General features: G+C 44.9%; 1 protein-coding gene and 1 non-coding gene across 2 annotated transcripts; one reads left to right on the forward strand and one right to left on the reverse strand.

Annotated features, from left to right (window-relative positions):
• Positions 1-671: 671 nt before the first annotated feature.
• Positions 672-852, reverse strand: LOC142849102 (small nucleolar RNA SNORA73 family). The gene has a single exon (XR_012910506.1). It is a non-coding gene; the product is annotated as a small nucleolar RNA SNORA73 family (small nucleolar RNA).
• A 7,520-nt stretch (positions 853-8,372) lies between these two features.
• LOC142849089 (ral guanine nucleotide dissociation stimulator-like) lies at positions 8,373-12,980 on the forward strand. Its single transcript, XM_075971192.1, has 5 exons — positions 8,373-8,549; positions 8,696-8,892; positions 9,399-9,446; positions 9,859-10,067; positions 12,850-12,980. Exons 1-5 carry the CDS (start codon positions 8,373-8,375, stop codon positions 12,978-12,980), a joined length of 762 nt encoding a protein of 253 aa, XP_075827307.1.
• Positions 12,981-15,517: the final 2,537 nt, after the last annotated feature.

Here is a 15,517-nt window from a genome sequence, read left to right on the forward strand (position 1 = left end):
TGACAAGGAGGGCAGGTGCAGCTGAGCAGTTCACACCACACTCGGTCAGGAAGCAGAAGAGAATTGGGTACTTGGCTGGCTTTCTTCTTTGATTCTGTCCAGACCCCAGCCTGAGGGACACTGCTGTGCACATCCAGCGTGGGTGTGCCCTCATCAGTGAACCTCCTTACATGCCGCCACCACACGATACAGACTCGGTTGTGCATACCCATCTCCTGGAGTTTCTTTTTTTATTTCTTTTTCCTTTAATTCAGTTGTCAGGCATTTATTTATAGAAGTTCTGTATCCCATTTCATACCACTTGTGGTCTATATGGTCTTGGGGCAGTCAGCGTACATCCTACCAGGAAATGGACCACATATATGATAAAGCACAAACCTAGACATCGATATACATTTACCAGACCAAAAATAGCTAGGGAGAAAAGTGCATGCTCAGCACTGACAATGTTCAGTGTTAAACCCTAATACAGCAACTTTGCCAAATTGTATCTAATTAATTACAAGCACCAAGTTAACCTTCAGCAGGTAGCTAGCTGTGCAGATCCTCTTCTTTCCTTAACCAACAACTTGTAATCACTGATGAGATCTGGAAAAGAAGGCATTTTTGTGAGTAAAATTCTAATGCAATTTCCCAATCACGCAGACTCCCTCATAGATTTCCTGATTTATGACTGTTTCCTGCATGGTTTGTCTCCTGTCACGGTCCAGAGGACTCTGAGAAGCCTTAGGAATATGCAGGGCAGACTCGAGGCCCAGCTTCATCTCCAACGTCATGGAACGGGACTGTACCTCACAGGGCAGGGCACTCCTGGAGTTTCTTAAATGCACTCAAGACTCCAGTGAACATTAACTGCCACCCTTCCATGCGTCAGTCTAACATTCAATGTGGACTTTCTGTGTTTCTTCTTCCTAAAGATTCAGGATCAAGATAGGCCATAGTCATGCTTCTTCCTGCAAAGGAGAGAGAGCAAAGAGCCTGTGTAACAGCAGGAAAGGGAAGGAGCCTAGGAGCCTTTGCTCTGAAAGACCCTTGTCAGCATCCTTGCTGTTACTCAGCAACAGCCTGGCACAGGGCTATCTACTAACTTTCAGGAAGAGGCCCAGTAGTCCAGCCCTTGCCTAGCATGTGTGAGACCCTGCTATTGATCCCCATGGTCTCAAGAAAGAAAGTTTTCAGACATTTGTCTATCACCTCCTCCTTTTAGAACTTATCTGTGCTAGACTCTCAAGCTACAGACCCTGATGTTCCTGAACTCTGTGAAATTTAAAGTTCTATATTTTCATTTAATAACTTAAAATGATAAAAGCACATTGTGATTCATGTGGGGGAATCTGTCTACAGCAAGAGCTTCCCTGTTTTTTTTTTAGATTTTTTTTTTAAATACCAATTCAAATTCCCATTCCCTCCCTTCCTCCCATTTCCTCCACACACCCTCTCACCCCACCACCATGAGAGGTCAAGGCACATTGCTTTGTGGAAGGTCCAAGGCCCTCCCTACCATATCTAGACTGAGCAAGGTATACATCCAAAGAGAGTAGGATCCCAAAAAGCCAGTGGCCCCTCAGTCTGCCCCATCCATACAACTGTCAACCACATTCAGAGGGACTAGCTTAGTCCTATACTTGTTCCTTTCCAGTGCAGCTGGAGTTGGTGAGCTCCCACCAGCTCAGGTAAACTGTTTCAGTGGATGAACCCATCACGGTCTTGACCTCCTTGCTCATATTCCTTCTACTCTTCAACTGGACCTTGGGAGCTAATTCCAGTGCTCTGATGTGGGTTTCTGTCTCTGTTTCCATCTGTTGTTGAATTAAGGTTGTATGGTGATATTTAAGATAATCATCAGTTTGATTACAGGGCAAGTCAAGATAAGCCCCCTCTCCTCTATTGCTTAGGATCTTAGGTAGGGTCATTAGACTACAATGAGGACCCTAAGAAAGACATGCATAGATCTAATCTACATGGGAAGTAGAAAAGACAAGATCTCCTGAATAAATTGGGAGCATGGGGATCTTGGGGGCAGGTTGAAGGGGAGGGGAGAGGCAGGGAGGGGAGCAGAGAAAAGTGTAGAGCTCAATTAAAATCAATAAAAAAGATTAAAAAACCAAAAAATAAGAATAGAATCATACATACAGTATAACAAAAATAACCTTAAATTTGTATCAAAATACAAAAATTCATGCTAATGTAAAATATTTGAAGCTAGTAGTTGCTTTCTAATTTAAAAATAGACCCAACAATGTACCTTTTTATCCCATCATTTTTATACTGTTTTATCTCTCTTTTTTTTAAGAGATACCTGAATCTAATCTCGTTTGCTCACCTTTTCCCTTGACCATGACCAACAACTTGTAACCATAAATGATGATAAACAAGCACTGAATGATCAAATACCATCACCCCACCTTTTGGGAACATGGGCACTGTGTCCTCTAGACTGCTTTCTGTTGTCTGCACCAGCAGCATTTCTAGGGGATCCTGAGAGAATTAGAACAAGGGTCATGTTCTGGGGAAGAGATAGCTGTAGTTTTGTCTGGTTTTTTAGTCTCTGTGTGGTAGAAAAGTGTAGAGTTAAGTCTTGGCTTGAGTAGTCTGTGAGGCTTGACCATCTCAGTTGGCAACTTTAAAGTTGTTCTGGATACAGAATTTTGAGGTAACTTCAAGAGAGTCATGCTGAAAGGCTTGTTCACCTGGGCTACTTTTTCATGGCTGTCTGGTCCTTTTTTTTTGTTTAATAAATTTATTTATTTATTAAAGATTTCTGTCTCTTCCCCGCCACCGCCTCCCATTTCCCTCCCCCTCCCCCAATTAAGTCCCCCCCCAGCCCGAAAAGCAATCAGGGTTCCCTGTCCTGTGGGAGGTCCAAGGAACCCCCACCTCCATCCAGGTCTAGTAAGTTGAGCATCCAAACTGCCTAGGCTCCCACAAAGCCAGTGCATGCAGTAGGATCAGAAACCCATTGCCATTGTTCTTGAGTTCTCATTTGTCTGGTCCTTTTTTCTGGAAACATACAAACTATTAAAAGCAACATATATATCTGTATTAGCACAGTATGGAATGTGTAGTATGCACAAGTCAGCTAAAGAAGATTCTTTTATTTTATGTTTGAACAGGTAAAAGGCATCTGTTAACTTTATAAAATTTTTCAGACTGTATAAGCAAAGCTTTATCCATGCATATGAACGGACGGCATGTACTAATTACTCCTGAGGACTCTGGAGCCTACAGGGTTTATCATGTCTCATCTCACCCCAGAGCTGATCCCATGTGGAGGTTCAGCATGTATGTCACCTGTACTGTTGTTTCTTCATATCCATAGCCAAGATTTCCAGGAGGTCTTCCCTAAACAAACCTGAACTTTATTAACTTTGAAGGAATCTGTAGTTTGGTTTACTGTGGAAACAAAAGCAAAACCCGTCCCCCAGCACAACATACTTTTTCACTTTCACTCTGAAGTTAAGACATTTTAAAAATATTTAGGTTGGTTTAATTTAGCAGTTTCCATAGTGAATGTCTCTCAGCAGATTTTCTTTTTTGTTCATTAGCTTTTAAAAAATCCAAAGTTAATAAAGCACCCTACAGGATCCAGATACCCTGTGTATTTTCCAACTTTATGTGTATTTTTCCTTTTATATTTCTTTACTCTTTCTTTAAAGACATTATTATTACTAACCATTTATTTATTTATTTTTTTAAACATGGATTCTTTTTTTAAAAATTTATTATGTATACAATATTCTGTCTGTGTGTATGCCTGCAGGCCAGTAGAGGGCACCAGACCCCATTACAGATGGCTGTAAGCCACCATGTGGTTGCTGGGAATTGAACTCAGCACCTTTGATAAAACAGGCGAAGCTCTTAACCTCTGAGCCATCTCTCCAGCCCCCCATTCATTTATTTTTTAATGACAGGTTATACTCATTCTCTTTTCTTCCTCCAACATCTAAGCAGTTTTTAGCACACTGTAACTGTTCAGGGGCTTTAGCCTGTCGGAGCTGCATGTGTGCAGTTGCACACTGTAACTGTTCAGGGGCTTTAGCCTGTCGGAGCTGCATGTGTGCAGTTGCACACTGTAACTGTTCAGGGGCTTTAGCCTGTCGGAGCTGCATGTGTGCAGTTGCACACTGTAACTGTTCAGGGGCTTTAGCCTGTCGGAGCTGCATGTGTGCAGTTGCACACTGTAACTGTTCAGGGGCTTTAGCCTGTCGGAGCTGCATGTGTGCAGTTGCACACTGTAACTGTTCAGGGGCTTTAGCCTGTCGGAGCTGCATGTGTGCAGTTGCACACTGTAACTGTTCAGGGGCTTTAGCCTGTCGGAGCTGCATGTGTGCAGTTGCACACTGTAACTGTTCAGGGGCTTTAGCCTGTCGGAGCTGCATGTGTGCAGTTGCACGCTGTAACTGTTTAGGGGTTTTAGCCTGGACGGAGCTGCATGTGTGCAGCTGCACACTGTAACTGTTCAGGGGCTTTAGCCTGTCGGAGCTGCATGTGTGCAGTTGCACACTGTAACTGTTTAGGGGTTTTAGCCTGTTGGAGCTGCATGTGTGCAGCTGCACGCTGTAACTGTTCAGGGGCTTCAGCCTGTCGGAGCTGCATGTCTGCAGCTGCACACTTTCGGTGGTCTCTGACTGCAGGTCAGAAACCTTAAGTTGTTAATTGGTGGCTGGGCCCTCTGCGTACAGTTTCACTTAGCACAGAGTCTAGCGACTGACTCTACCCACTTCAGGTTGGTGAGACTGCAACCTTATGCCTGCCAGCCCAGGCCTGGTGCCAGTCTAGCCCAGCTCTGGGAAGCTTCTGAGTGCATGCTGTAGTAGGCATTTGTACTTAGTCATTCTGCCACCCAGTAGTGTGCTGTCTGCTACTCAAAAGCCGGATCCAAAATGCTCAGTAGCAGGGCATCTTAAAAGAGCCATGCCTCTGTATGCTGCGAGCACTGAGTCTACTTGAAACTTTTTTCCCCCAGTTTTTTGAGACCCTAATGTGGATTTACATGCTGGACCATGTGTTACATTTGTAGTAAATTTTCTTGTCTGACTATCTTTGCACAATGGGCCGGCAAATAAAGACCTGGAGACTTATAATTATGAAAGTCTGATCTTTAGCTAAGGCTTGTCCCCAACAAGCTCTTATAACTCAGATTAACACATTTATATTAATCTATGTTCTGCCACGTGGTACTACCTCTTTTCCATCTTGCACCTCTTGTTTTCTTTCTGTCTCTTACTGGCAATGCTGACATTCTTCTTCCCAGTATTCTCTCTCTGCCAGGAAGTCCCACCTATACCCCTTCCCTGGCTATTGACCATTCAGCTTTTTATTACAGCAATCACAGCAAAATATCTGCAGACATTGTACAAATATCCCACAACAGTTGTGAGGTTCAATGTTAACTGTCATTTACTGCACAAAGAAGCTTCTTTGATGGGAGTGGGGAGATGCACTCATGTATGGTCATAGCATAGGCATTGCTGGTCAGTTTGATACCGAGTTTGTTTAGCAAAAAATAGTAGTCAATTCTCCCCTTCGGTTCTTGATTTATCTAGCCACAAGCTCATGGATAATGCTGCTGGACAAGGGTTCCATCTTATAGAGTGGGGCTCAGCCCAATTAGAATGTGGCTGGTTACACCCACACATCCATGCCACCATTGACCAGGTAACAAGTCTTGTCAGGTCCAGCCTAAAAACATTTGTGCATGTTTCTTCACTCATGAGGTTTGGTGTTTTATGTCAGAGTAAAGATTCCATCTATTACCAGAATCCAAAGATTTACATCTGTGCTTTCTTCTAGAAGTTTGTTAGTTTTTTAGACAGGGTATTCCTTTGGAGCCTGGCTGGCCTAGAACTCTGTATGCAGACCAGACTGGCCTTACACTCACAGACATCTGTCTGCTTTTGCCTCTCAAGTTCTGGGATTAAAAGAATGCACTGCCACATGCTGTTTTTCTAAGTTTTGTGGTTTTACATGTGGATCTACATCACTTTGTGTGTGGTGTGAGATACAGATCGTCTTTAACTTTTTGTACAGATGTAGGTTTATTCACATACTGACAAGCTGGTCAGTCTCCACTGTATTGCCACTGGTCCTCTCCAAAAGTGATCTGGTCACTAATGTGTAGACACTTCTTGTAGCACCTGTGATTCTATTCCTTTGATATATTTGATGTCCTTTAATCCAACACACTATTTGTTTATCATATGTACGTGTTGAAATCACTCCCTCTCCTAACCTGTTCTTTTCAGGACTATTTTGACAATTCTTTTTTTTTTCTTTCTTTTTTTTTGGTTTTTTGAGACAGGGTTTCTCTGTGGCTTTGGAGCCTGTCCTGGAACTAGCTCTTGTAGACCAGGCTGGTCTCGAACTCACAGAGATCCCCCTGCCTCTGCCTCCCGAGTGCTGGGATTAAAGGCGTGCGCCACCATCGCCCGGCTTATTTTGACAATTCTTGAACATGTTCAGTAATATATGACTTTAAAAAAATCTCTGAGCATCAAATTGTAGCCCGTTTTCAAAGCAGTCAAGTGTCGTGTCACTGAGCTCAACTGGTAGATGTCCTTGGAAATGTTGGGACCATTATGGACAAAACACGTCCAAGGGTCCTGCTGTTGAGCCATTCTCAGGACAATTAACCTCTTATTTTCTTTCTTTCTTTCTTTCTTTCTTTCTTTCTTTCTTTCTTTCTTTCTTTCTTTCTTTCTTTCTTCTTTTTCTTTGGTTTTTGTTTTTTATCGAGACAAGGTTTCTCTGTAGCTTTGGAGCCTGTCCTGGAACTAGCTCTTGTAGACCATTCTGGCCTCAAATTTACAGAGATCCACCTGTCTCTGCCTCCCAAGTGCTAGGATTAAAGGTGTTTGCCACCTCTGCCCGGCAAAAATTACCTTTTAATAAAAAAATCTGTGCCTCTTGAACCTAGTATCTCCATGTCTATAGACTACTTCATTTTCTCAAGAACATTTTGTAGATTTTAGATATTTTACCAGATATTTCATCAAAGATTTTATCAAATTTTGAAATTCATTTCTTACTTATTCATCAAGGTTTTCATAACTTGCTTTTATCCCAGTGAAGTTATCATTCAGACAATTTTATTCATAAAATAATTATAGTGCACCAAAGGAAACTTTCATCTGCCGTGTCTTTTTCTTCCACATGGGGGCAGTAGTGAGCGTCAGCAGCCATTGGAGAGTTGGGAAGTTGGGAAGAGCTGCTGAAGGCTCCAGGCTTCCTGTCCGGGTCTCTCTGCAGTGTCTTTCCCTGCACTGCCTCTTGTGCAGGCAAACATTCAGAATAAAGGTGGCAACCTCAGCGATCCCTAGGTGTGTAGACTGAGGGAGTCTGTAACAGAAACAATGAACGCCTTGCAAAGAGGAGAAAAGCAAGGATGGACACAGCTGCACTTCATCTCGACAAAGCACGCAGATTTCAATCACTATACACTGTCCTACTCTATGGTTCCCTGTGAAGTCCCAACACAAGCACACGACCAGGGCATGGATGCTGATTGGCTCTAGAGCAGAGACCCCTTGGACCACAGGCAAAGATAAACACTGCGCAAAGAGGAAGAGATGGGACACCAAGGAGGGAGGGTCACAAGGAGCTACAGAAGAGTTTGGCTGCCACATGACAGAGGACAGTGACAAGAAATTGTGGTGTTTGAGTTTCATGCTGTTGCTGGGACAAGCACCGTGACCAAAAGCAACTTAGGGAAGGAGACCGTTTATTGCAGGTGACAGGTCACAGTGCGTCACAGAGGACAGTCAGGACAATGGAGAATGCGTGAGCCAGGGAGCGGTGTGGGGCAGCGCCATCTTGTAGGCTGTGCCTGTGGCTGGGCCAGCTATTCACGAGAGCTCCAGCCCTCTGGACTGGAGGCCTGGGACGGTCATGGGGGCGGAAAGTGGCACTAGGCAAGACAATCTCTGTGCAAGGAAAATGACATTGTGAGGTCGGGGTCTGGCACATGTATGTATGTGCTCACATTGCACACAGAGCACACACAAAATAACAGCTAGGGTTGATGGTGGCTTAGAGCAAGTAGGGGTGAGTTTAGGAATAGAGTAACAGATGCAGTTCAACAGAAGAGGGTCTCAGATGGCAAAGCTGGGGGTCTGCCTGTACCCGAAGTCCCTGGGAGCACTGAATGGGAAGCACCTGTGTAACCGTGGCTACTGCTGCACCTGGGAGGTAGGGTAGGTCCTAGAGTCTTTTGGGAAAGCATGTGTGAGGAGGAGACTCAGGTAAGTGGTCTCCAGGAAGTGACCTCACTTCCTTGACAAGGACCTAACAGTTCAGAACCCTCGTACCCAGACAGCCAACTGCCGAGGATCAGGCTAGCAGGGTCTCGTCCTTGAGACTCTAGAGAGAGCAGAATGTTCTCTTGCTGCCTTCAGACTACTCACGGTACTGGCCTCAAGAAGGACAACAGCGAAGGCCATGGTGGTGTTTGGAGACAGCGGGTCCGTTCTTGCCTCCAATGCCTCTGGCCATTTGGTAGGAAGGAAACAAACTTGACCAAGGGCAGCCAGAGTCAAGAACACACAGAACAGGTAACACTCTGAAGTCTGAGATCTTCCTCTGGTTTCACTTGGGGTGCTTGGCATTGTAATGGTTCAGGAAAACTCAAAGTGATAATAACCAATCAGAACGTGCAGTCCTGTACCTGCTTGAACAATCCCCCATGATCTCTCCTCAGGTTAAGAAGGAGTCTGCCCCAAAGAACCTGAAGAAGCCCTGTACAGAGTCCCGCATCAGTGCAGACATGGTGGAAACGTTGGTGAACCACCTGGTACCTTCCCTGCAGGGTGGGGACCTCTTCTTTGTCCCTGCCTTTCTTTACACCTACCGAAGGTTTACCACTACCCAGCAGGTGCTGGACCTGCTGTTCAAGCGGTGAGTGCCACTTCCAAGACCAGAGGCCTCAGATCCTCCTCTTGGTTCTAGGAAGCACTCTGCCTCTATCTGAGCCTACTTGTTTTCTAGAGTATTGTAGGATCCAGCAGCATGAAGTCAGAAAATGCTTCCTGAAGGCTAGGCTCTAGGGACTGGGGTGTCTAGATTGGGACTGTAATGAATGTGGGTGTCCCTTGAACCTTGAAGAAGCTCCCTGTCCCTGATTAATTTTTAGATGCTTTGGTCAAAGCATTTTCCCATTTGTAAAGAAGTTTCTAGTGTAGTGAATTGAATGTGTAGTGAATGAGAGCCACGGGGAATAATTTGAGGGACTGAAGTGTCTGGAGAGAGATGTCTGTGTTCAGCCATATGTACTGTGCATATGAGCCAATAATCCTGAGAGCAGAGAACTGGACCTCCTCTCCAGGAATGAGCCTGGCCCCAAGATGTCTATTAGCAGGGGGACCTGGGGCTTTACAGGTGACATCATTTCTGGTCTCCTCTAGGTATGAATACTTCCGCCCTTATTGTGAAGAGGATGAACGGGTAAAGAAGTAAGTGGACTTTACAACAGGAGAAAGGCCTTGTCTCTCCAGAGTGGGGTCATTTGTGTACCCAGGGTAAGGGATGGCTAATGATTGTCAACTTCTCAGTGTCTACTCCCACACTGACATGTAAGCATTTGTGCAGGGTGAGGAGAATTGCATGGGAAGATGTGGGAAGCCTCTGTCCTCAGGTGCCCCTGTGAGACTCATGCCAGGCAGGTTTGGTCAGCTGTCCTCCATTAGAGCCCTGAGAAAGCTGTGTGCAGCTCCCTGTTCACAAGGCCCTCACATCCCTGCTCACTGTACTCATGTGCATAAGGGCTGGATGTCTTCTGCCTTGCAGTGCTCACGGAAGGGAATCATCAAGGGGTTGAAAAGGAAAGTCCAGGCAACTAACTTTGTTGTCTGTACTCTTCCCTAGGACCATTTGTACCTTCCTGGACACGTGGATGGACAAGAAACCTGAGGAATTTTGCCAGACTTCAGCTCTGTCCATCGTGAAACAGATGAAGAACTACTTGATTGTACATACTCCCTACTCAGACCTTGTTCTTCGTGTTCATATGCTCCTGACTCATTTGGAGGAACAAAAGGCCACTGAAACAGAGGCCAAGGATGAAGAAGTCTCAGGTAGATGTTTGACACCCTGTGAGGTATGTCAGTACCTGGTGTGCTGGGGGACGCTTGAGAGGCTCCTGTTTGCAAAAGTTATCACTGGACCCTAGCCTGACCACATCTCCTTTTGTAGGATAGGATCTGGGATTCCCAACAAACATGGTCTCCTCTGTGTTTGGAAAGAATGAGGAGGTGTCTCATTTTTGGGTGTGTTGTTTCTAACTGTACCTCCAGCGCCACTTCCCCTTCTAGAGATGCTTGCATCTGCAGCACATCTGTCTCCATCCTTAGACCTGGGCAGCCACACGTCTGCAGATCCAGATCACTAACCAGCAGTGAAGCCAGTCATCTGGAGCCAGAACCAACTTGCGCACCAGAGTCAAAGAGCACCAACACCACCAGAAGATTCCATGATACCTCTGCTGCTGGGACCAGACATGACAGCAGATTTGAGCCAGGACAGCAATAGCAGCTGCGGTTTCTGTGTGTCTCACCATAACAGGAGACACTGAGCAACTTTCACACACCTTACCTTAAGAGCAGTGGGTCCGGCTCCCCAGAGAACAGCCCTGCCACCCCTCTTTCCTCTGGTTGTCCATCTATATCTGCTCTGCAGACAGCACCAGTTCTGCTATTCCCCACAGAGTGACTGATTTCAATCCAGCACCAGTCACTGCACCACAGCCAACTTCCCCTCCCCCAAGAGATAGCCTCTTTAGTCTTCTGGCTCTTTTCAATGTGTGTGAAAAGTATGGTTTTAATAAATCATTAGTGCTTGATTTTCATGGCCTTAATTATGGTTATGATGTCCACTCAGCATGCTTGTTCATGGCGATAGCAATGTCCATAAGCAGATACATGGAGACCATACTGGAGATAAGGAGGCAAAGCGCTTGCTTTGACAGAGGCCAGAAGAATGCCTGAGAGATGTGCTAGACACACAGAGAGGTGAGGCTGACTGCCGCTTGTGCACTGGGGGCCAAGCAGCCAGGGTCAGGCTGCCCAGGTGTCCTTCACAGGGACTTCTGCTTTAGCTTCAGGTTCCTTACATGGGGTGGCAGTACCATTTCAGGGTCTGATGAGGGCAAAATGTCATGAGATCCCTGCTTCCCATGAGCACAAGGCCGGGCACACACCCACCATTGCTCATATTCAGTACACAGTTTGAAGAGTGAGTGTCAGAGTTTTCAAGACTCTTCTATGTTATTGATGATGTTTAAATCATGCTGATTTTCTTGAAGTAATGCCTAGCTTTTTGTCAATGTTGTGCATAGTCTGGGAGTGACATTGTCAAACTTTTATTTATATTTCCTTCTGTGTTTGTGGATATGACCTGGAAACAAACCAGCTGTGCTTCTGTGCTTTTTGGCCCTACCCAGGAAAATTCCACTGGTGACTACCACCTGTTGATGTCCCACATATGTGACTTTGGACATCTAAGGCCCTTGTCTCCCCAATTGAAGCCAGTTAGGGTGTACAAGACTTCTTAGGGGTCACAGATCTGCTCGTTATAGTTTCCTAGGAGTGAAGGGAGCCCTCCTTTCAGTCACCACGACATGGGAAAAGATCAAACAAGGTTTAGTTCTCTAGAGGCAAATGCCTATATTTCAGACAGTCCATATAGCATAGGAATTGAGCTTCAGTAAGATCTGTGTAGGGTGAGATGAGTTGGGGCCCCAGTTGTGCATGAAGTCATCTGAGAGACCCTCATCCTGACTGGTTCAGAATCAGCTTCTGGTGATGTGGAGTGTTGTAGGAGCTGTGGGTTGCATTCCGCCACCCAGCTCCCACCACTGGCTAGCTTTACCCGAAATAACAACACACAAATTGTATTCATTTAAACACTGCTTAGCTCATTATATCTAGCCTCTTCTTGGCTAACTCTCGCACCTGGACTAGCCCATTTCTAATAATGTGTGTAGCACCCCAAGGTGCACTTACCGGGAAGATTCTAGCCTACATCCATCCTGGGTCGGAACTTCATCGCATCTACCCGGGAGAGGGGAGCATGGCCTCTAGGCTCACTTCCTCTTCCTCCCAGCATTCTGTTCTGTTTACTCCTCCCACCTATGTTTTAACCTATCAGGGCCAAGCAGTTTCTTTATTGCTTAACCAATGAAATCAACAGATTGATATATGACACTCCCACATCAGTGGAGTTAGATTGTGCCAGTCCACCACAGCAGGGGCAGTGGACTGGCCATGGCAAGACAGTACAGGAAATGTAACATGGTGAAGAGATGTGTGTGTCTGTACACAAACAGAAATGGAAAGTGCTCTTACAGGTCACAGGTTAATTGTGTATGTAAAACAGTGAGCCTCCATGATATCTGTAGAGCTAATAAGGGACTATCATGTCATAAGTGAATTATGGATAAAAACCTGCATCTTAGACCTTTATCAAAGGAAGAGCTGAAAATGAAATAACACAAAATTGTTATCACTAAAGTAATACAAACGATGATATTTAAAATGTTCACAGGGAAAACCAGAGCATTTTCACAATAAAGTTTGACTATCTAAACCTAGGAAAGAGATCCTGAATCCCTCTCTTCATGGACTGAAAGGCTCCATTTTCTCTCCAAATCTTCAGTATTGTTGTAGCTGGCACCATCATTGCTGTGACTGAGTACTGTCCGGCAGCACAGTAAGGAAAACCAAGTTGTCTCTCAGCTTCACAGGCCTCAGTCCATCATGACAAGGAGGGCAGGTGCAGCTGAGCAGTTCACACCACACTCGGTCAGGAAGCAGAAGAGAATTGGGTACTTGGCTGGTTTTCTTCTTTGATTCTGTCCAGACCCCAGCCTGAGGGACACAGCTGTGCACATCCAGCGTGGGTGTGCCCTCATCAGTGAACCTCCTTACATGCCGCCACCACAGGATACACACTCGGTTGTGCACACCCATCTCCTGGAGTTTCCTAAATGAACTCAAGACTCCAGTGAACATTAACATGCATCAGTCTAACATTCAATGTGGACTTACTGTGGTAAGCCTGACCCCTGAGTTTCTCCTTCCTAAAGATTCAGGATCAAGGCAGGCCATAGTCATGCTTCTTCCTGCAAAGGAGAGAGAGCAAAGAGCCTGTGTAACAGCAGGAAAGGGAAGGAGCCTAGGAGCCTTTGCTCTGAAAGACCCTTGTCAGCACCCTTGCTGTTACTCAGCAACAGCCTGGCACAGGGCTATCTACTAACTTTCAGGAAGAGGCCCAGTAGTCCAGCCCTTGCCTAGCATGTGTGAGACCCTGCCATTGATCCCCATCACTACAAGAAGAAACCCAGTTTTCAGACACGTGTCTGTCACTTCCTATTTTTAGGACTTATCTGTGGTAGATTCTCAAGCTACAGACCTTGATGTCCCTGAACTCTGTGGAATTTATAGTTCTATATTTTCGTTTAGTAGCTTGAACTTGGAAAAGTACATTGTGGGTCCCATGGAGGACCTCTCTACATAAGAGCTCCCCTGGATTTTCACTTAGCACATTACACAGGGGTTTGTTATGTCAGAAGGTAGTTAGGAAAGAACCATCACAGAGTTAATATGTAAATGATACATTCACACTAAGCAGAGGTCATTTGGTACTACTGTTCTGTTGCTGTGATAGGACCACGGCAACTTCCAGAAGGAAGAGTCTACCTGGGTTTAGTTTCCAGAGGGAGGCAAGTCCATGCTGGTGTAGCTGAGGTATGGCAGTGTGCAGAGAGAGCAAACTGCAAGTGATGGAGGCTTTTCAACCTCAAAGCCACCATAGTGCCATCTTCCTTCAGCAGGATTGTGCAACTAAAACCTCCTCAAACAGCACCCCACCTAAGTACCTGAGACTATGGGGATTCATATTCAATCAGCCGCAGTTGTGTAATCAAACAAGCTTATGAATGAACAGATTTCAATCATCTCAATGGAAAAGAAAAAGAAATTGTATTTCATAGTTTTCTGGTTGGAAACTGGCTGTAAGTGAATCGCACTTGTGCAACTGTGATGATGGTCAACAATACTATGTGTCAATCATCACATCATTATACTCACAATTATCATCCTTGTCATGTTAAAACATTTAATTGAAATTTGATGTAATTCTGTTTGTACATTGGTCTTTAATGCACATTCCTGGTTGGTGTAGGAGGTTCTTCTGTCTATGTGTTGCTTTCATTGGTTGAATAACGAAACTGCCTTGGCCTTTTAATAAAGCAGCACTTAGATAGGTGGGTAAGACAGCACTGAATGCTGGGAAGAAGGCCAGTATGGCAGATGCCGTGGTTCTCCTGCCCAAGACGGATGCTGGTTAGAATCTTTCCTGGTAAGCCACGACCTCGTGGTGATACACAGATTGGTGGAAATGGGTTAGATCAGGATGTGAGAATTGGCCAAGAAGAGCTTAGATATAATGGCCAGTCAGTGTTTAAATAAATGCACTTTCTGTGTGATTATTTCAGGTGTAAGTAGCAAGGCAGCCAGGTCGACAAGCAGCCTGCTAGCTCCTACTACACCTGGTTCTTAAGAACAAGAGTTACTCTCTAGTTGAATAAGGTACAGGATCATAGAATGTGGAGTCAGGGAGCAAGTTCTCTGGGCACCAACCTTTGTTGCCAGGGACCAGAAGTAGGTCTCAAATCTGGGAGGCAAAATGAGTACATGAACACAGGATTCTGATGTAGGCTGACAAGCTATCAGCTGCAGGGCAAGTTCTTCTTCTTCTTCTTCTTCTTCTTCTTCTTCTTCTTCTTCTTCTTCTTCTTCTTCTTCTTCTTCTTCTTCTTCTTCTTCTTCTTCTTCTTCTTCTTCTTTCTCCTCCTCCTCCTCCTCTTACTGTCTTTCTCTTTCTCCTCATCCTCGTCCTCCTCATCCTCATCGTCTTCGTCGTCGTCGTCGTCGTCCTCCTCCTCCTCCTCTTCCTTCTTCTTCTTCTTCCATCCTGAGCTTCAAACTGCAGTTTTTATTGTAAATTTTACACAAGGAAAATGATTCTTTTTTCTTGCCACAAGCCAATCATTACCTGGGCAAAGCAGTTCACAAGCAGTATGAAGATTCTTTGAAATCACAACATCATCATCAATCATAACATTTCCCCAGTTCCCAAGCCCCATGCCAGCCACTATATTCTTAACTCTGAGCTGAGTTAATCATAAAACAACTTTTCAGGCTTTCCCTCAGAGGCAAACTACTTGCTGTTAGAGAAGCATTGCTCAGTGGGTTTTACTCCATTGTCGTACCTTTCCCATTGTTTTCCCCCAAATTTCCCAAAATTTTCTCACAATTCCAATTTTGATTTATAAGGCCATAGGCAGTCATCCTTAAAGCTGTAGGTTCTTCATAAACTTTATTTTCATAGCCAAGTTCTTTTTTGTTTTAGTATAATTCTTTTGTCGAGTTTTGTAATCAGACAAAGAACAATTTCTGCATTTCCCCCAAATTTCCCCAATTGTTTCATCAGTCAGGTTTCTTTTCTTCCACAACCTGTTTTATGG

The sequence above is a fragment of the Microtus pennsylvanicus genome, chromosome 4 (genome assembly GCF_037038515.1).
Source record: "Microtus pennsylvanicus isolate mMicPen1 chromosome 4, mMicPen1.hap1, whole genome shotgun sequence".
NCBI lineage: Eukaryota > Metazoa > Chordata > Mammalia > Rodentia > Cricetidae > Microtus > Microtus pennsylvanicus.